At 32.8% G+C, this 22,847-nt stretch overlaps 1 protein-coding gene across 1 annotated transcript in view; it reads right to left on the reverse strand.

The window, feature by feature from the left end:
• Positions 1–12,734, reverse strand: part of LOC142325614 (uncharacterized) — a 169,800-nt gene extending 157,066 nt beyond the window's left edge. The window contains exon 1 of the mRNA XM_075367581.1: positions 12,489–12,734. Within this exon, the coding sequence (XP_075223696.1) occupies positions 12,489–12,493 (5 nt within the window). The 5' untranslated portion in view covers positions 12,494–12,734. The remainder of the gene's footprint in view (positions 1–12,488) is intronic.
• Between the last annotated feature and the right edge of the window lie 10,113 nt (positions 12,735–22,847).

Consider the following 22,847-nt stretch of genomic DNA (forward strand, 5'->3'; position numbering starts at 1 on the left):
GCTAGAATAGGAGGACTCGGCCGGAAGTAATGTGTTAAACGGTTCCGGGTCGAGTCGTGGTAGAAAGGGGATCGGTTTTAGTCGGTAGTCTGCTGTTGATGATCGGATAATACCGTCAGCGGGAGCCCGACACTCCGTGCGTAAATGCATTTCCACCTCCCTCCGAAAAAAAATTATTATTATTATTGTTTTTACTATTATCATCGTCAATACGATGCTTTAATAATAAATCCTTTTTTTGTTCGCATCGTGTCAGTATGATATTACTCGAAAAAAAAGACTATGATCATTGCAATTTATTCAAGGTTTCCAACTTTTCTATTTATTTTTAAATAGAAAAGATTATATATAATAGAAAATAATTTGTTAAAAATTACTTCATTGTATATTACATTTTTAATATGAATTTTGATTAAATGACGTCAATACTAAAAAAATAATACTTTACATCGGTCGTATGTTTCTAACAACTTCTTTCTAAAAACTTGATAGATTTGTCGAGAGAATGGTTTCAAAAGTTTTACGATAAAAAGTAAAATAAAGCGTTTCATATTATACTTTATTTATTAAAATAAAACGTGAAACTTATAACCGCAACGTAGAAAGATTACTTTCTCCCAATAAGGGAAGAAAGTATGTCACGATAAAATATATTAATACTTATCTTTAACGTTGTAAACTTTCTGAATGATTTATTTATATTCCTGTATTTGTTACGGGTTTTTAGATTCGCGGATATATATTTATACCGAATAGCTGTACGAAGTATACTATAAAATACGCTAATCTGTCAAATTTTGCCGTTCGGGTTTTTTGCAGATCTTGCAAAATGTTCATGAGTCTAACCAAAAAACACAATTTTAACACTTAAAAAGTCTGGAAAAATGTTTAATACTTCAATCGTAGCGACAAAATGTTTACTAGTTCATAAATAACAAATTCGTATGTTTTATGTACATAAGTTTCTTTGTTTCTAGTTATCTCCAGACTAGATGAACCGATTCGGATTAAATTTGATACAATTATTTCTGGAGTACTTACGCTTGTAATTTTAGTTATACTAAATCGAGGGAATTTAATGACTTTTAGGTAGCTACGACGCTTTCTGATTATGTTTTGTCTTATTCGAACCCCTATAAAAGAACAGGAGGAGAAAACAGTATTTATTTTTTGAGTTTCTGGACTCAAATCATATTTTTGTACGAATTAGACGATTCGTTTTATTACAATGTTTTTTAGTATTTAAAACTATTTCATTTGGTAGCGGGGGATAATGAAATGAATCTATCTTTTCCTTTTTTCATTAGTTTTTGTATCGGTTGATATTTTAACATTAATTTTGATGAAATTTTTAGGTTAAAATCGATATCATTTTTCAACAAAGTCGATATCAAAAAGCGTACGGTGAAATCAATCGTGAATCCGCTTAATAATTACGAATTTAGTATTTAAGATCCGCTACCGCAAAGCTCAGTTCTTAAACCGATAGAAAATTTGTGGTTCCATCATAAAAAAGCTACTGCTTATGAGAAATTACCGATATGTATTAAATTAAAAAAAAAAAAAAAAAAAAAAAAAAACTAGCAATAAGCGAGAAAAAGTAATAAAATTAGTCGAATAGTAATAAAAGTATGCCGAAGTGAATCTACAAAGTTATTAAAACTTCGTGGATAATTAAATTTAATAATTCTCCTTTAAGTAGTAATTTGCAGAGAGTAATTTTCTTTTCTATTAATCGCAAAAAAATATTTTAATCTGAGCTTTTAGAAATATATTTTTATTAGGTTAAGTACCTTCATATTATGACTTTAATGGTAAAATTTTTTGTTTAATAATTATCAGTATTACTTTACAGACATTTTTTATTACTTTTCTTTCGATAAGAAAGTAAAATTAGTCATAAGGATAATATAATTGTTTTAATTTATCTCTGGGAAAAAAGTTAAAATTTAAGTTCTCCTTTCAAATTTTGGTTAAGACTATAGTTTAGTCAATAGTGGTGGGGAGGGGAAGTCGATTTTTCAAGAAAATTAGTAGAGTTTACGGAAGTATACAAAACTTTCGTTAACTGGACAAAATGGCGGCCGTTCAAAAGTGAAGAAAATTGGTTTTTCAGTTTTTTAGGCCGAGGTAAACTTCCTAGGCGAAAAAATTTTAAATGAAAATTGTGGGCGTTTGCAGTGCCTCTCTAATTTAAGCCCTTAAAGGTTGAATTTCGTTTATTAGTTACTGCAAAAACGCCGAAAACCGTTAAAAATGGCTGTTTATTGCAAAGCCAATATTGATTACAAAAATAATTTTTTACAATCTTTAATATTTTAAAAGTTAGCTTTTGGGATCTCAAATTCTACGAGTGGTTACACAAGAAAATCGGTTTATTCGTTGCTGAGATATTGTAATTTGTTTATAAAAAGACTCTTCTTGCGACTGTAATTATTTTGGCTTTTAAACATTTGTTCGTGTCCATATCAAGTTCAATCTATTCTTCAAGACTTCTACTTTCAAACTATGACATTTTTTAGACCAAAAATTAACGTAAAACTTGTTTACACTTCTTCGAAAAGTTGAGCGAAAAGTAGAGCGTGCTCGCTCTATTTTTGTGAAACAAGCAAGAAAAATTCTTGAAATATGATCGATTAATTTTTTAACAAAAATTTTTAGTTTCTCTTGCCCTAATCGTCGAACGTTGTCTTCCGATCTGATTACTAATTGCGTATTAAAAAAGCACCGTAATTCAACTAGAAATGATTATTTAAAAAAAATAAACACTAATACTCTTGTTTTGATAAACCGAATAATAAAATGTATATAGTAATTAAAAACAGTCAAATTTTATTTTCCGTTGTATTTTAAAAACATAAAAATATACTTTTAAAATTATTGCTACATTAATCGCTATGGAAAAGAACAAGAAGTGTAATAATAACACGTTAAAAAGAATGCGAACTGCATCCTAGGCGCCGGCTAATCGATTTCTTGAAATGTAGTTACTGTTTATTTCCTGGAATTGCGCCAACGATCGTATTTTTATTTAATAATATTAATCCTCGTTCGACGTAATGGTTATTTTTCATTATTATAAATATTATTTTACTCGTTTAACAATACAAAAGCGTAATTTTTTTCTTTTATTTGTTTATTTAATTTTTAAATAACCTCTGGATGATACAGCTATTAATTGAAAAATATAGACAGGAAATTTTGGAAGGTTATATTATAATATTTTTAATTTCCTGAAATATTAAATCTTTTTTTTTTACACATCGATTCACTTACGACATTGTAATGAGTTTATAACATATCGATGCTTATTTTTCTTAACTGATGCAGCCATTATTTGAAAAGAAGAAATGGCCTATAAAAAAAAACGGAATCGAAGGAAGGGTCTTTGATTTAACAATTAATAGGGAATTTTTTAACCGCTTCAAATAACCGTAAAATTTAATAGGATTAAAACGTAATTAAAATGCGGGGTAATATTTCTCTTTAGCTCACGTAATTTTTTTAAGAGAAAAATTTCAGTAAAAAAATTATAACGCATAAGTTAACGTAAAACCGATTGAGAAAATATAATACGATCGATCTCAATTTTTCTACCGTTATTACAATACGAGTTATTGGTTATCTGTACTAATAACCAAACGGATATAGCCAAACGATATAGTACACCTAATAATAATTTATTTATTACAAAAAGAAATTCCAATAATAAACCGATTAATCTAAATTTAACATCGATCGATAACAAACTAAAACTAAGAAAAAAAATTAAAAACACGCTTTTCTATAAAAACTGAAAATCTAATAAAAATTAATATTTAAATATCGTACTAAAAAGTAAAAAATAATATTTTTAAATGTAATGGACTACTAAAAAATAAGTTCAACATTCGAAATTTTTTTTTTTTTGTCTTCAGTCATTTGACTGGTTTGATGCAGCTCTCCAAGATTCCCTATCTAGTGCTAGTCGTTTCATTTCAGTATACCCTCTACATCCTACATCCCCAACAATTTGTTTTACATACTCCAAACGTGGCCTGCCTACACAATTTTTCCCTTCTACCTGTCCTTCCAATATTAAAGCGACTATTCCAGGATGCCTTAGTATGTGGCCTATAAGTCTGTCTCTTCTTTTAACTATATTTTTCCAAATGCTTCTTTCTTCATCTATTTGCCGCAATACCTCTTCATTTGTCACTTATCCACCCGTCTGATTTTTAACATTCTCCTATAGCACCGCATTTCAAAAGCTTCTAATCTTTTCTTCTCAGATACTCCGATCGTCCAAGTTTCACTTCCATATAAAGCGACACTCCAAACATACACTTTCAAAAATCTTTTCTTGAGATTTAAATTAATTTTTGATGTAAACAAATTATATTTCTTACTGAAGGCTCGTTTAGCTTGTGCTATTCGGCATTTTATATCGCTCCTGCTTCGTCCATCTTTAGTAATTCTACTTCCCAAATAACAAAATTCTTCTACCTCCATAATCTTTTCTCCTCCTATTTTCACATTCAGCGGTCCATCTTTGTTATTTCTACTACATTTCATTACTTTTGTTTTGTTCTTGTTTATTTTCACGCGATAGTTCTTGCGTAGGACTTCATCTATGCCGTTCATTGTTTCTTCTAAATCCTTTTTACTCTCGGCTAGAATTACTATATCATCGGCAAATCGTAGCATCTTTATCTTTTCACCTTGTACTGTTACTCCGAATCTAAATTGTTCTTTAACATCATTAACTGCTAGTTCCATGTAAAGATTAAAAAGTAACGGAGATAGGGAACATCCTTGTCGGACTCCCTTTCTTATTACGGCTTCTTTCTTATGTTCTTCAATTGTTATTGTTGCTGTTTGGTTCCTGTACATGTTAACAATTGTTCTTCTATCTCTGTATTTGTATTTTACATTCGAAATAATTAAATTAAATCGGAAGAAAAAACGATCAAAATCCAATTTACTGGATATTTTGTTTTCTACAAAATAATATGTATAAAGTTGTCTATTTTCGCAAGACCGCAATAAAAAGCACGAGGCGCGCTTTCATATTCAATATCTGCATAAATTCTTTAAATATAACAAAGGTTTTGACGCAGAATGGAAGCGATAGCTTCAATATACAATATCTATAAACGTCTATGGATGATCTAAAGTTAAGGTGCAAAATAGAACTGAGGCCGCGCGCCGACCTCACGAAAGTGAGAAAAAGAACAGCATGTAATAACACACTTCTTACAAATTAAGAGTAGATAAATTTATTTATTTTTATATTGTTAACCGATGATGTTAACCGACTTTACAAAAGAATTTTATACGGCGACATAAAGTTGGAAGTTAAATTAGATAGATTCAAAGATTTAATTCTAAACATCGGTTTAGCGTCAAATAACTTTGCGAGTTACTTGTAAAACTATTTGATTTTAAAAAATTGTAGAAAAAATGTAATTACATTATTAGATTCGTTAATCTTTTCTGCGCAAAATATATAAAACAACACTCGTATGTCGTTGATTCGTTTTCTTTTTACTAGACTGACAATATTTTTAAAAACACGGTTTTATAGGAGATTTCCGGAAAAATAAAATTTAGGCACTTTAGGCACTAAAAAAATAACCGACGACGATAAAAATTTAATTTTCTTACATTCTGTTCATCTAACACTTATTTGTCACTAAATCGAGTATCAGTTTGATTAAACTACTCATTAGTTTTTTTTTTTGTTAAAAAAAAAACTGCGATATGAATTCAAGCGTACAAATTTGAAATCAAAATAAAATGATTGCACAGTTTTAAGTGAAAATACATCCTACTACAATTAATAAAATATGAATTAAGTAGTATAATAAAAATGAATAACAAGAAATTGCAGCTGCGTAATACATTCCAACCGTATTTAACGTGAACCAGAATATTTCTAATCCACTCGCGCCTTTGTACTTTAAAATATTTTTAAATTTACGTCCATCGCTCATCTTGATCATTTTATTCCGGGAATGCACTTCTTTTGAAAAAAATAAAACGTCATAAGCGTTTTAGAAATCATTTTTGTTTACATCGTAACTTTTTTTTTATCTTCAGTCATTCGACTGGTTTGATGCGGTCTCCAAGATCCCCTATCTAGTGCTAATCGTTTCATTTCGGTATACCCCCTACATCCTACATACCTAACCGGCCGTAATAACAAACAACATATAAAATTTTAATCGAGGTCTTATACGAATATGTTGTTAAAACTACTACGTTAAACGATAGTTATTAACATTTATTACCGGTCTATAACTACCGGGTTTTATTGTCGCTATTGTTTCTAAAATAAAAAAAAATTGTTTCTAATACGAATAAACAACAAAATGAATGTAAATAACCTGAAAAGACGTAAATCACTTATGCGATGGTATAAATGTTACACGTACAACGCTTACTAAGAAAATGAGATGTAACCCGATTTCCCGTTGCCTTCTTTATAAGATATAGTGTTGTATATTAAAACGAGCAAACCCTGTTACGAACGTGATATTCAGTTTAAAAAATTAATTCCTTCACTACATTTAACCTGGAAATGAATGAGCATTATTAATTTTAGGAAAAAAATCAACTCCACAATTTTTCTTTAGCGTCTAAAATTTAGTTTTTCGAACATTTTCTGAAAACGAAAAACAACACTCAAGGTTTTTTTTTCATGTATTTTACGCAGAAAAGACTGATGTTTATAACTGTGAAATTTTTTTACGACACAGTAACACGGTAAGATCACCCGCTAAGTTTTATAATAAAGCAACGTTATATAATAGAAAGACAACGTAATGCAACCTTAGTTTTTATTTCACTGTCTTTGATCTTGAAATTACATATTAGATTTAATATTTAACTTTTAATCGTTCAAATAACCGGTTTACTTTAACGCTTAGAAAATTGTAGTATTTTTTACCGTATTATACAGGTTATACTTATTAATAACTTATTCGTTAATTACAAACGATATAAGTCTCGATGTTTAGAAATATCGAAAATAAAATAATTAATTTATTTTTCAGTGTTACCTATAAGTCGTAAACTTTTCAAACTTCTTTCGACGTCATTACAGTCCATCATTAAGTAGGCTACGGGTATGTAAACTTCTCTTTCGCTTTACCAAAACAAAAGGCCTACTTCAATATCCTCGTTTTCATACAAATTACGAATTACACTTCTATTTCCTTACAATGATAAGAATATTTTATCGACTGCTAATTTATATTATTTTTTTTTACCCGCTCTTAGTCGATTGAGGGATTAAATCTTAATCGGTATCCTATAATCGATATATAGGTCGATATTTCGAATTTATTGAAAGACCTACGCTACGTCAATCCATCTCAAATAATTTTTAACCGCATAGGTGTATCGTACTTTAAACGATTCGTAGCCCGCTAAACTTAACGACGCAATTTTGTGATGCGAAAATATTTCGAACTGTTAGGGAGTTCCTCGATGAAGGCGTTTCATTCAGTGTCATCGATAAAATCGGAAACGTCATTTCTTCTATAAAACGTCTTCCACTCGTCGGTTAAATCTTATTTAACCGTAATATTTATGTACAAATACTAATCGGTATAAGCGATTGCGGGACTAAAAGATCGTTCCGTAGTTACAGACCGACTTAATCGGTTTAAAATAAATATTCATATTAGGTCGATAAACGCGATGACATGCCGGTCAGCCGTCACAACAGGAGTTCAGTATTCGTGCGTTTCAGTGGAGGGTTGGAAATAAATCGATCCTTAGTTTAACCACATAATATAACGATTTTATCTACTTTTGATCGTCTCAGATATCTGGAAACCTTAAAATTAGAGATCAAGAAATGAAAAATTCGAATAATTTTCCTAAAATGGTGTCAAGAATTCTAAAGGTCTCCAAACCTAACATCCTTATCGTCGGCTAATTCCCGACAGTTTGCTTCAGAATTTAAACACGAATAACTTGCCTGATTACGAGTTACAAAGGAAATATGGAATCGGATAAATCTGTATTACGGAAATGAAAATTCAACAGAACAGGCGATCAGTATTATAAGGAGATAAGACAGAACAATTTTAATGTAACATTTGGTTTGTCAGAAATGTCACATTACGCTACGATTCTGGTATAAAGACCGTATCGGAAATAGGTGGAACACAGGCGCAGAGACTATTTGAGATGGCCGCTGTGTCCAAGCACCGGCATCTCAAAAGTCATCTACCAAGAGGATGTTGCTACCTTACGGAGTGTAAGGAAAAGGTCTCACTCTGTACATGACGAACGATGCCAGGAAGAGAAATCGGATAATCCTTCAAATCATGTCGGGAGCCTCTCTATCGGATTATATGTCTCCTTTTTTTAAATAGACGAGACACGAGCGTACGATACCGAAAGAAAACACCAGAAGAATCCAGTAGTCAGAATGTAAGATTGTAAATCGAGATTACATCTGAATTTTCCAGGCCGGAAAATCGGGGAGTCTTCCTTCTATTATTTTTTTCTTAGATGGTTTACAGGAATATCACACCGAATGAAAAAAACCGGAAGACTTAGGACGAAAAAGTAAGAGTTTTTCGTTCTTTCTACGCTAGATTGTGAAATCAAAAGACAACGTTTCACTCGTGGAGAGGTGGGAAAGGGCGCTGAGACGTTTACAGCTAGCTGTCTTGTTTCACTCCGGGAAATTTTAGGGTTCGTCGGATGTGACGGACTTTTGAGGGTTGTCTCGCTTCATTCATTTATCCATTTCCCCTACCCCAGTGTTAGAGTACTCTGATGGAAGCTTATGAGGTTTGTCATCCGTGGTCGGTTTTTCTATTCATCTCCCTCCCGCCAGCGTTAGGGCATCGACCCTTTTCTTTCGTTACAGGTGCTACAGACTGACTACAGCGACACATCGACAAGGAAACCTTTTCAGAGCTTGCGGTCCCCCCAATCCCTTTCTAGATACTCGTACGTCTAGAAGAAAATAAACTGTTGTTGCTCTTACTTGTCATTATACGTGGCATAAAGCGATCGCTGCACCCTTGCGCACGCGAATGTTTTTTCGTAAACAAATTTAACTCCTACATTCTTATCCTCCTTCCTCCTTATTCTTATTCTTATTTAGAGAAGAGGATGAAGACCGCCGGAAGATAGCGACGACGATGGAAGAAGAAGAAGCCCAGCATTCGTCCAAAGAAAGAACGAAGAGGCTTGTACTTTTCCCAGTGTTGCCCTATTCAGGGCTTACAGGTATTTCTAAGGTTACGGCCTGTAATTAATTACAACCGGGAAGTAAGGAAAGGCAAGCTGAAGAAGAAAGAAAAGGGAACTACACCCAACGATATCGAACCCGGTTCAGCCGTGACACGGCCGATGCAAGACGAGGAAGAAGGCAAGAGTGAAGAGAGTCTTCGAAAACCTGAATTCACCGGTCGTTCTTCTTTTCTCCACCTTATAATTTTGACTTGCCGTCAGCACATACGATTCCCAACGGCGAAGGGACGCATTACATCCACCGACAAGTAGGGTCCCATCAGGCGCATTTCTGCTAGGCCGAAAGCCACTTGCACCGATAGGCCTTCAGCGGACGAACCGAAGGTTAATCGTGCCGGAAGAAAAACGTAAATACGTTACTGGTCTCCCAAGGTCAGCCCAAGTAACGATTTTCAAATTGATCTGCAAGGATCAGAATGCAATCCATAATTCCGTCTGTAAACAAAACCAATATATGACCGACATTAAACTAATAAATACCCGCCCGATAATAAGGAACATCCAGCGACAAGAGACTGTTGTCCAGGTTCTACGATTAACAGGGGTATATATATATATATCCCCCGCTATCTTTGCGTTCCGACCTATTTTTCATTCCTCGTCCCCTACCTTACATAATCGTTGCTCATAATTATGATTATACTATTGTTGTAAACTGAATCGGGTTTCAAGCACTTTGTAGATCACCTCTTTGGAAAAAATGGATTCAGCCATTTTTGAGCCGTTGAGAAGAAAAAATAACAAAATAATCATTGAAATCATATCGATATCGAAAAAATGTCTTAGAACAAAAGGTTTGTAAATATTTTCTATTTACAAACAGCAGTATGTGTTTAATGTAGTGTGTACCGTCCGAGAAACAACAAAAAATATCTAAAGCAAAATCGAGAGATTAAATGAAAAAAATTATCACGTCGGTGGTAAAAATTCAAGAAACATCAAGAAATAAAGAAGAGGGAAAAGAAAAATAATTGATTTTTATTATTTTTCATGTCTAGCTATAAACACATTATAACATAAATAAAATTAAAAGTAATATAGTAATTTATAATAATGAAATTATTAAAATAATTAATAAATATATTTTATCTTTAATATTAGTGCAGCGAATTGATTTTTCTCGCCTTTTAAACTGAAACAAACACGAATATCACAAATTAAAATAAACCGTTCGACACCAGAACTTCACCGGCCGCAAAAGCGGCATCTTCTCTGTTTCACCAAGGGATTGGCTCTACAGTGAACATCATAACTTTTAGAGAAAGTAACTCTAAATTTTGTTTGTTATACTTCAGGTGTTTTACGTTACACCCGTATGAAAACGAACAAACTAAAGTAACAACTTTTCTATTATAAAAGAATAAATCGTTGTACGCATTATCTGTACTCGATCTATAAATTATTACAGCCTCGCATATTATATATTGCTAATACGTTTGCGTTTCATAATAGAAGCAAAAAAAAGGCTCTTACTCTGGACCGTAATTACGGGAACAAGAATTAAAGCAATGAAAAGTTTCAACAATTTTTAATCGAAATATATTTTTCTATAATTTTGACCGAGGGTAATATATAGGTTTAAACTAGGTAACAAATAGGATATTATGGTACACGGTTAAAAACCGGGTATAACTCAGCGACATAGTCGATTATCTCATTAATTTTTTTTAAAATATTTTGTTCGTGGGTTATCCATTAACTGAGAAAACTACTACTTTTAAAAAATACAATATGATTTTATCTTGACTCTGATTGAAATCTCACCCGTATCTTTCATTAAGATATTAATTAGGAATCAGCCTCTTGATAAAATTTTTTTTTTTTGGAAGTTATTTATTTTTTCAATAGCTTAGGTAATAAATTACTGATCATTAGTTTTAATTTATATTTATTAATATAATATTATATATATATATATTATTCTTTTAAATTAAGCCCAGTAATTTTTAAGAATAATATCCAGTCAAGCAAAGAAAGTGTAGACTGATGAGATTTCCATGGCCTTCTTCACTGAGCCGAATATACTGTTGCATAGCCGACCAAAATGCTGGTATGGTAATATCTGCACTTAAAGCGACACCTTCACTCTGTTCATTACAGGGTTGATTGTTAAAAGACCATCATTACTTTCAGAGAAAGTTACAGCGACTACGCTGCTTATACCTCACATATTATATAGAATTGCAGTTAAAAAAATAAAGAAAATTAAAACACAATATTTATTACTTAAAGACACAATTCAGTAAGAAATATAAGTTGTTTACATCAAAAATTAATTTAAATGTCAGGAAAACATTTTTGAAAGTGTATGTTTGGAGTGTCGCTTTATATGGAAGTGAAACTTGGACGATCGGAGTATCTGAGAAGAAAAGATTAGAAGCTTTTGAAATGCGGCGCTATAGGAGAATGTTAAAAATCAGATGGGTGGATAAAGTGACAAATGAGGAGGTATTGCGGCAAATAGATGAAGAAAGAAGCATTTGGAAAAATATAGTTAAAAGAAGAGACAGACTTATAGGCCACATACTAAGGCATCCTGGAATAGTCGCTTTAATTTTGGAAGGACAGGTAGAAGGGAAAAATTGTGTAGGCAGGCCACGTTTGGAATATGTAAAACAAATTTTTAGGGATGTAGGATGTAGAGGGTATACTGAAATGAAACGACTAGCACTAGATAGGGAATCTTGGAGAGCTGCATCAAACCAGTCAAATGACTGAAGACAAAAAAAAAAAAAAAGACACAATATTACTGATTACTGCCTCTACGCAGATGGGGGAAAATAATTAAATTCAATACGATCAACAGTAGTTTAGAGATCCATTTTTCAAATTAAAAAAAAAAAAAATAAGTTTTATTATAAAATATTTTTGAAATATTATTGGGAAACTTTAAAGATTATTTGTAAAACATCGGGGGACTTAGAAACAATCGGGGTACTTCAAGCGTCCCGATTGTTTTTTTTTATGTAGTAACTTAATCCGGGAGCAGTGTACAGCAAAATATTTGCATCGGGAAAGATTAAAGAAGATAAAATTGGTAAAATAAATCCATACCGAAGTTATATTACAGTTATGAATAAATATAAGTGTTAGTAATACAAAATTACTTTTTAGTTACTCTTGCTAAATATATTTATATAAAAAGAAAAAAATGTATATATATATATATAACAAATTTTAGTAAAGTAAATTTAAAAATAAATAAAAAATCATACCAAAGGACTCACCGCATCTTTTTTTATTTAATTGTATAAAAACCCAACTTAATGCCCTAAAATTAACGAAACGTAATTTTTTGTATCACGACGAACGATGAAAAAGCGTTTATCGCACGATAAGAAGCGGCACAACACGAATATTTCCCGATCAAACCGAATGACAGATGATAAACAAACTTAAATCCGAACGGAATAACAAGATAAGCAGAACTAGTAACGCGAGCTGGAAGAACCGCTATGTTATAAGGAGTAGCAGGACCAAACAAGGTGCCGTCTGCATCTTCACCCCTCTCCGAACGCATTCATCTCCCACTTCACCGCGCCACCCTTTTCATTATTCTTCGTTCCACAGATTGCATAGATTTCAAGGAAATCGGCAAGCAAGGAAAAATTCGGTCGGGGTGGGAGGACTCTGTTGATGGTATGAGAGAAGAAGGATATAATCCCGGTCATTGATAACCGCATTACTGTCCACATTGAAACATTGAAACATTGAAACATTGAAACAGGGTCGTTCATAATTCCATTAATTTATTACTGAATCCTATTTAACGCCCTCGTTTTTCGTGCGTCCTACAAATATGAGGTTTTTCTGAGTAATTAAAAACATACGCTCGGAATAGAATAAAATAATACGTTATTTATTTATAAAACAGGCCGATCTCCGATAACAGCGAGTAATTAATGGCGATGAACTTTTCACCGTGTGAAAAATTACCGCATATAATCGGGACTCGAACCCGTAACCTTCGGATTATAGGCGGAGACGCTGCCGCTCTACCACGGAGATTGGCACAATTTAAAAAAACAAATCTTTGTTTTTTGTTGAAATTTCGAATTTTTAACGTCGACGTTTAAATTAAAAAATAATTTACACTTAATTAAGCGTTAAAAAATCGAAATTTACAAACGTGTTTAGTTTTATACCTTTTAAAAGTCCAATTTATTTTTTTTAAAAAAATTATTATACGTTATTTAATATAAGTACCGGTATCCACTAACACATTCAAATCCATACAAAAGCGACTAGCTTTAACTATAATTCGAACCTCAGAATTATCGACTTCGAAAATCAGCTGCTAAATAACCGATTTGTGATGACTAGTTAACCGCTACATCAGCCCGCTAGATAGGAACCGTAAAAATACCCGTGGATAGTCCGTATATTAAGTGTAAAAATCTTTTTAAACCTACCAAGCTACACTGCCCATACGTTGACAGTGTACTCTTCATTTATAGGTTAATTAGCTAAAGACTTACCTAATACAAATTTAAAAAATATATATATATATATTTGATTACATATAAAAAATTATTTTTTAAAAAAGCTTTTATTTAACTAATATTAATATTAACATTAATAAAAAAAGGAAACAAATTAGAAAACCCCTTTAAAAAGTAAAAAATGAGAATTAAATCAAATTGAGAACTTTAAACTAAAAAATATAATATATTAACAAATATAAAAATGCATTGAAAAGTAAAAAATTAATTATATAAATAACCAATAAATAAATCTAATAATTATTAAATTTTAAAATTAAAAGTAATGAAAATATTTAGTTAAACAAAAGCGTGGCGCAGTTTTTATAACAATCTTTTCGAATAAGTATTTTAAGATATATTTTTTGTTTAATGGGTTTGTTTAGTATATGTATATACTTTATTTATCTGTAATAAAATAACTCGAATTTTAATTCTTTGACGGTTCAAATTTGCACCGAGATGACCTTTAAGGGTTAATAAGATTAAAAATAAAAATTAAATTTAGAAATCTTGCACGAAGTTATTACATTTTGACGGTAATCTGAAAAATTATTAATTATTATCGTTATTATAATTGTAATCGTAATTATGAATTCGTTAAATAAAAATTCATAATTAATAAAAATGAAACTTTTAGCGGAAAGAGTGCGTTCAGTTTTGCTTAGATTACAAGCAGAATTCGACTAAAAAAAAGTAAAAATATTTATTTTTACACATCGAAGTTACATACGTGTACCAAATTTCAATCATTTTCATACGATAGTTCATGAGAAATGAAAATTTTCAACTAAATGCATGAATTTAGCGTAGGGGTAGTGCGCGGGGACGTGGGGGTGGGTGATATCAAATTCCGACACCGTAGTGCTGTATTGTCATCGAAGTTACATACGTGTACCAAATTTAATTGATTTTCATACAATAGATCAAAAGATATAGCGGTTGCAAGATTTGATTATTCTTAAAGCGAGTTAAACAAAAGCTTTGAAAAAGAGAGCGTGAACCTTAAACCGACCAAAGAAATATCCCCGCCCATGAATTGAACTTTATGAGAGTGTATCTATTTAATCTTTTCACGATTAAAACTTTTCAGAAAATTTAAATTTCATGCAAACTACTGGGTATCGGTTACCTTGTATTATCGTTCAACAGTAAAATTTCTGCTACTCTGTATTATAGTGGCTTATTTTTTTAAATTATCATTTCTAATAAACTAATTTTTATTACCGGTTTCGAGGAAACGTTAGTCTATAACCGATTTTTCTAATATGCTGTATGTACATGAGCCCCCCTCCATACATCCTTTATTCTAGTTTCGATCTTTCATTTAGTTTTTTATTAATATTTTTCTTCTTTTTACTTCCGGGACCACCTTTAGATATTGCTTCAGAGGATGTGATGAATGATAAGTAGCGTGTGAAAATGCATCGCTTGACTGGGATTGAACCCGGGACCTCCGAATGAAAGGCCGAGACGCTACCACTCGCGCCACGGAGGCCGGAATTTTAGTTTCATTTAGTTTGTCCTACGTAATCTAAACTGTAATTGTTGTCTTTAAGAACCGATTTATAAATTCCAATGCTTTCGAAGTATTTAGTTATATGTTAACGATTCTGAGAACAGAGGTATTTCCTAAACATAGCGGTACCCCAGGAACGGAAAAGTTGTGATTTTAAAAAAGTATACTATTCGTTCTCATAGTATCGGTTTAATTGGCATTTCTCCCGCCACCACCCCATCCGGTCGCCCTAAAGCATAAAACCGATTGTCTGTGCCACAAACGGCTAGTGAGCCACTAGATTAGCGACCAGTGTCCTAACTAGCTCCTAGAGCTAACCTAAAAGCGCGAGCGGAATAAGCGTGGTATCACTCGCTTGCGTGTCCCGCCGTCCACTTGTCATATATCACTAAAACGGGTAGGCGCATCCCGTCAACTACTAAAATATATACGAGTATCAATAATTAGTTTATCTTGTCAAAGACAGCAATTCGCTGCCCCGCCTAGGTCGCTGAATGCCAGCAAATACCTGTCCATCATTAAAGCGCTTAGAGCCTTAATCTGGCTGGTAGCCAGCCATATCTCTCGCTTAGCTTCCTACAGCAGCGCGGTAGGGGTCTTTTCCCTTAGGTAAACTACTGATGTCGGGTGAACAAAGCGACCGCATCGAGGAACTCCCACACGGTCCGACATTGCGGCTCTCGCCACATCGACTCGCCGCTTGTGAGTGGCCAATTTTCCCCTTGACCTCTAAGTTCCAGGGTGGCCTGAGTTCTGGCCCACCCAAGAGTCGGGCAGTCGAACATCATGTGTTCGTTTGACTGGACTTCCCCGCAGATGCACAGCTCATCAGCTGCCAGGTGGAATCGAAACAAATATCGGTTTAAATTTACACGGTTGGAGAGCACTCGGGCTCCCGTTGCCCTTAAAAACGAAGGAGAGGTATACCATCCCCCCAGATCTTGCATGAATCTATACAAGGATCTTCCGTTAGTATTTATAAAATTTATGTTATGCGTAGGGTAACGTACAATGTTTATCCATTCTTCAAAATTCATAGAATTTTATCGAACTTTCGTGCGGCATACTTTGAATATTAAAATTAAATATCTTTATATTCAAAGACATAACTATACTGATCGGTAATTAAAATAAATTAGAAAAATTAGATAACGCTTTAAAACCCGTATTTAAAAATTCAAACGTGGACTTTAAATGACTTCTTTGTACGCCTATTAAATTACATATACACATTTTTTTTTTTTAAATGAAAAATACATAAAATTTTATTTCATTAATAACTTATGATATTTTTTCATATATATTTCTTTTTATTATTATTATTATTATTATTGAATTGTTATTTATCGTAAAAATATTTTTACAATTAGAGATTAATAATTATTAATAAATCAATATATTTAAATTAAAATAAAACTTAAAAAAAGGAGATGAAGTCTGGTTCGAACCGATGTGCCTTCCCCTTGTACGATGCAAATATTTTATTAATTAAAATTTTGTTGGGTTATAACTCTGAAACCGATGAAAATAAGTGCCACTTATAATATATCGTTGAAAAGCTCTCGATGAGGACTTATTTCTGTAACGAGGAAAAAGTCCAAAATCCAAATTTGTTTTGGATTTTCGCCCTTTTTTGGTTCAGTCGATTGCGGGAAGTGCACAACTAGATGTTACAACAGTCCTAAATTAAACAAAAAAAAAACAATTTCAACATCGTATTTGAGTTAAGCGAGATACATACGTACGTACGTACAGACGGCACGTCGAAACTATCAAAAATAAATTCGGGGATGGTCAAAATGGATATTTCCGTTGAAATATGAAAACCGAAATTTTTCGCGATCTACAACATCCTTTATTTCGTACAAGGAAGTTAAAATAAAAATAATCTTAAAGCAGGTGGTCATTTCAATCGTAAAAACAATCTTTATCAGTAGATACTGAGCTATTAGTACGCACCAACTTAAATTCTTAAACAATAAAATTAAAAAAAAAAGAGATTAACAATAAGAATAATAAAGCTGCAAAACGAGTATTTCTATCTGACAATACAAAAATGAATAGCTGCTAATAATAATAAAAACAAAGATAAATAAATATAATAAAAATAATTGCTGACAAATAATTATGAAGTATCGTTTGAGATGATCCCGACTAAAGCTAAAGTATTCTTTAAAACGCGATGACTCTTTACCCGTCTCTAATTTAGAAAATCTTGCTATTAGAAACCGTACGATTATCTTTTATAAAAATAATTTTATCGCTTCGATAAACGTATCGAGTAATTTAAGGAAGATCGATTATGGTACGCGGTTTTCTATAAACAAAGTTCTTTTAAGTTAATTGTAACATCATACTTTTAGAAGTATTTGGGTCTGCGGATTATTTTACAAAAAAGAAAAAGAAATCGTAAAAACCAGAGGTAATTTTTTAGTAACCGGAGAAGCGGGCTTATTTTTAATCGGTCGTTTTTATATAATTTTCTTTATTTTTTAATAAACGCTTAGCGTAGCACTTATTGAGGTATTTGATTTCGTTAAGTACGAGAAGAGAGTAACTATGTCAAATCAGGTCAACGCTTCTCTTTTCTCGTTCTTAGAAAACGAATAGCGACTCATATTGTGCGTAAATTTAAATACTGTCAGCGGTTACATACATTATTAATCGCTATGTTGATTATTTCTACGAACTCTCATCTTCGAAGATAAGATTTACATTACGTAAAGTCATCTTTTTCCGATAGTTAATAAATTAAGGATTAATAAATCGTTCGTATTTGTTTGTATTTGATTTACCGCCGACTTCGAATCGTCGAAGTTTAAAATAAAATCGAGTCGTACTTTTTTTTTTAAACGTTCAGTACGTATTTTTGTATCTAATTGATTTTATTTTCACGGCTATAGTTATAACTATAAAAGGGAAAAGCATAGTGTTCGGCCAAAATACTGGCAACATTTTTGAAAATATTAATTTTGGTCGGAAGTTATTGACGTTTCAAGACTCTGGTAATATTAAAAATATAAAAATAACTATTTATAGAAATTTGCGATCGATACCTCCGAAACGGTTCGAAAAAGATAAAGCAACGATGTAATTAAAAAAAGGGGAGGATGAGTTTTCACAATTTTAGTTTTTAACTTTATATGTGGTCGTAAAAAATTCACCTTTTCTAAACAATGTTAAACATCCCCTGACCCTAAATACGACACGCTTTGAAATATTAAACCGCTTCACGTACTAAAGCTTAATTTTCTACGAACGCTGCTGCACAAAAAGTTAAAAATTACTTTGCCTTGTATCTTGAGAATTCGTAAACCAAAAGTCGAGTTTGACACAAATATTTGGCTGTATATTTTCCAGCTTTAGCCTAATTTTCGACCCCATCGAAGAAAGGAGAATCATGTTTCCCACATTTTTTTTAACTGAAAATTCATCTGAATCTAGTATTAATATAGAAGATACGGCAACTTTTTTTTTAAAAAAAGAGGATCTCATGGTATTCCACTTAATAGTTTTAACTTTTTTTTCTGATCCTTTATCTCCAACTTGTCGGCTATTATTAAACATTTTATTTGAGGTAGCCGTTGAACAAGGGCAATCCAAATTTAATTTATTAAAAATGTTGATCTTTTTTCTTTTTTTTGGAACTATTCTCTAAATATACTATAATTTTGATGTTAACGTAATTTGGTCAAGGAAGTTAACTCAAACGCAAATATTTTAAAAATAATTTTTTTTTCTTTATATGTTTAATTAACACCGCATAAAAATGTAATATATCGTATTGTAATGTAATGTATCCGCGGTAGTGTATTCTAATTAAAAAATAAATAAATACAAATCTAACCGATCCCAATAGTTAACGTCCTTTTTCCCTGACGCGTGCTATTGGAAAAATCTGGTTCTAAAACTGACACGATGTTGGATAGTCTATATACGTATATAAATAGTGAACTCATTCGTGGAAACCGCCGGTATTTACAAGGCAGAGCTTATTGCTGCACAGCAAACTCTTCGCTACAAAGAACATTTTTGCGAAGGGTGAGTGCTTATACGTTCTGACCGTTTATTGAAACTAACCGCTATTCACAACAAGAACATCGACGATGTCCTTAGAGCAAACATCCTGTCCGTTCTGCATTTATTAAACCGAAAGGGAGAGCGATGTGTATTTGCACGAACCAGCACGTGACGATATCTCAGGAAACGGAAGTACAGATGAAACTTCCAGAATGGCAACGATTTGCGAGAATACGGATATAATCCTTATTCGCGTGAATGAATGAATGGAAAAGCGATAGGACATCAACTAGAGGAGACTCAGATAACGGCTGCCCACCGCGCGCCGAGCTTCAGCACCCGGAGAGACTCCTCGCTCGTCATCCGATTCCAGACCCGGCCGTTGAGGGATGCGTGGCTCTCCGGCTTTAAAGTCAAGAGAAACCTGACTGTCAAATCCTGTGTCGCCGAGTACCCGCATCTACATAAATGAGCATCTACGCCCGGAAAACAAGCAACTCTTAAGTAAGTTAAAAATAAAACGTAAAGAATTAGGTGTAAAGTATCTATCGTTTCGTGAAGGGAAATTTTTTGTAAGAAAATCAGAGGATGGTGAACGAGAGGGAGTAACAAAGTAGTTAACAAGTTTTGTAAAGCGTTTTTGAAATGTCCTTGGATTAACAACAATATTTTACACGGGCTAAAGAGAAGTCAGAAACTGTATAAAGAAATTAAAGAACGTCCTTATGATTTAAACTCTAGAAATTATTTCAATAAATTTTGTACTGAATTAAAGCTTGACGTCGATAAGGTCAAAAATATTTATTACGCCAACCTACTCGGTAAATGTAATGGGAACAGTGGAATATAATAAACAGTTTGACCGGAGATCATAAAGATAGAAAAGTAAACAAAGTATGTCTTAGTGATGACACGGTTTTAGAAGACCCGAGCGATTAACGGCCGGCTGAACGATCATCTTGTCAATGCGAATAGCACAACCGGTAACAGTGATCAGCTGTCTGGCACCGCCCCTCGGCTAAATTACTTTCGGAGCGACCAGTCTTTTTTCATTATACCTACCGAGCGCTTTAAATGACGGTCAGGCACTAGCTGGCATACAGCGACCAAGGCGTGACAGCGTAAATTATTGTCTTTTATTTATTAACTTTTATTTTAGTTTATTTGACTTTTAGTAATTAGTAACAAGGGGTGCGCCTCCCCGATTTAAATTAGTTTGACAAGTGAGCGGTTGGGACATATAGGCGGGTGATGAATAGCACCCTGCTTAATCCGCTCACGCTGACAGGTAGCTCACTAGGAGCTTTTAGGAACGAGGTCGCTAAACTGTTTTAGAGGCACAGTAGCCGTATCTTGGCATTGACATTTGGTCTATGCTCTAGGGCTACCGAATGGGGTGGTGGCGGGAGAAATGCCAGTTAACCGATACCTACCGATCGTATTGAAGTATCTAATATCATTAAAAATTTGTTAAATAAGAAATCTTCTGGTTTCGATGAATTTTCAGTTGAATTTGTGAAAAATATTACTACTGAAATAGCTCCCGTTTTATATCGCATAACAAATTTAAATTTCGAATCGGGGATTTTCCCACAATCTCTAAAGAGTAGTATCATAGTCCCTAAAATTCAATTGTCATCGAAAATATAAAACCCGTTAGTCTCCTTTCAGTCTTCTCTAAAATAATAGAAAATGCATGAGAATTAGACTCTTAAATTACTTAAAATCGATAAATACGTTTCCAGAACGCTGCTCGATTTGATTTTACACAAAAAAATCGACTGAAGACGCTCTGATTAATTTTGTTAGCAAAATATATAATAGTATAAATAATAAATATAAAACAACTGCCGTTTTTATCGACTATAAAAAAGCATTGGACTTCTTAAACCGTAAAATATTATTACATAAATTGGAATCAGCAGGTGCAAGGGGAATAGCGTTTAAATGGTTTCAAAGTTTCTTGGTCGGACGTAGCCGAAGAGTCAAATTAATAATCAATCTAGTCCACCTTTGATAGTTAAATAAGAAGTCCCTCAGTGCTTTCCTCTGATTTGTTTGTTAGTTTTATAAATGACCTTTTAGTACAAAATTTTACAGGTTCTATAAGTAAACGACATTGCCCTGCTATTTTCGGATAAAGAGACAGAAGACCTCCAATCGCTTACAAATAATGACTTAAATATTTTAAGATCTTGGTGTTTCATAAATAAAATGACCGTTAATATAAGTAAAACTACGAATGTAAATTTTAGTTTCAAGGAATTTCACTTCCAAATCCATTAATTTATCATAAGTTTGATAGCGATGTGAAATCTGTAATTGTAAAGAAATAGAAACTGTCGATTGTTTTAAGTATTTAGGAATATGTTTAGATAATAAATTTCTATGGAAAAATATATCTCAGATTTGTTATGTACCGCTCGATTAAATGTAAGAAAGTTTTACTTTTTAAGAAATTTTTGTGATATCCAATTATTGCGAACCTTGTATTACGGTCTGATTCAAGCGAGGCTACTGTATGGAGGGCTTGTAATACTAGCGTTGAAATTATTAGGAAAATTAAAAAAAATTTGTTAAATTATATTAAAAGCCAACTCTCGGGAATCATCTTATCCGCTACACTTTCATTTAAAAATTTTGTACATCGTTTTTTTGTTTTCAAAATACTAAGATTTTTTAAAATTAGAAGTGACAACAAAGGCTCCACTCGAGTGTACCACGATATCCGAAGCGATAGCGAAGGAATTTTTTCAAACCTAAAGTCAACAAAATGCTCTTCAAATAATCTCTCTCGACTATCTCGGTCCAAATTATTTTAACAAATTACTAAGAAATATTAAAAAAATAAATAATTTAAATATTATTTTTTGTAATAGAGTAAAACACTGGCTTTTCGCTTTAAATGACATTACTTTTTTGAATCGGACTGTAACATAACTTTTATTAACGTCTAAATTTAAGGTTTAATAACTTTTTCTTTCATTTTCCTGTTTAGCCTCCGGTAACTACCGTTTAGATAATTTTTCAGAGGATGAATGAGGATGATATGTATGAGTGTAAATGATGTAGTCTTGTACATTCTCAGTTCTACCACTCCTGAGATGTGTGGTTAATTGAAACCCAACCGCCAAAGAACACCGGTATCCACGATCTAGTATTCAAATCCGTGTAAAAATAACTGACTTTAGTAGGACTTGAACGCTGTAACTCTCGACTTCCAAATCAGCTGATTTGGGAAGAAGCGTTCACCACTAGACCAACCCGGTGGGTTAAGGTTTAATAACTTAGTACAATTAAAGTATATAGTTGGCGTCCGTGGCGCGAGTGGTAGCGTCTCGGGCTTTCATCCGGAGGTCCCGGGTTCGAATCCCGATCAGGCATAGCATTTTCACACGCTACAAATCACGCATCTCATCCTCTGAAGCGATACCTAACGGTGGGACTTGAGGGTTAAACAAAAAAAAGTTTTAACTAACTTAGCGCTAAGTATCTGTGTATTTGTGTAGCGCTAAAAGTATACGATTTTTCTTGTGATTTTCGCCTGCAGACGCTACAGAGATAGC

The sequence above is a fragment of the Lycorma delicatula genome, chromosome 5 (genome assembly GCF_047948215.1).
Source record: "Lycorma delicatula isolate Av1 chromosome 5, ASM4794821v1, whole genome shotgun sequence".
NCBI classification, from domain to species: domain Eukaryota; kingdom Metazoa; phylum Arthropoda; class Insecta; order Hemiptera; family Fulgoridae; genus Lycorma; species Lycorma delicatula.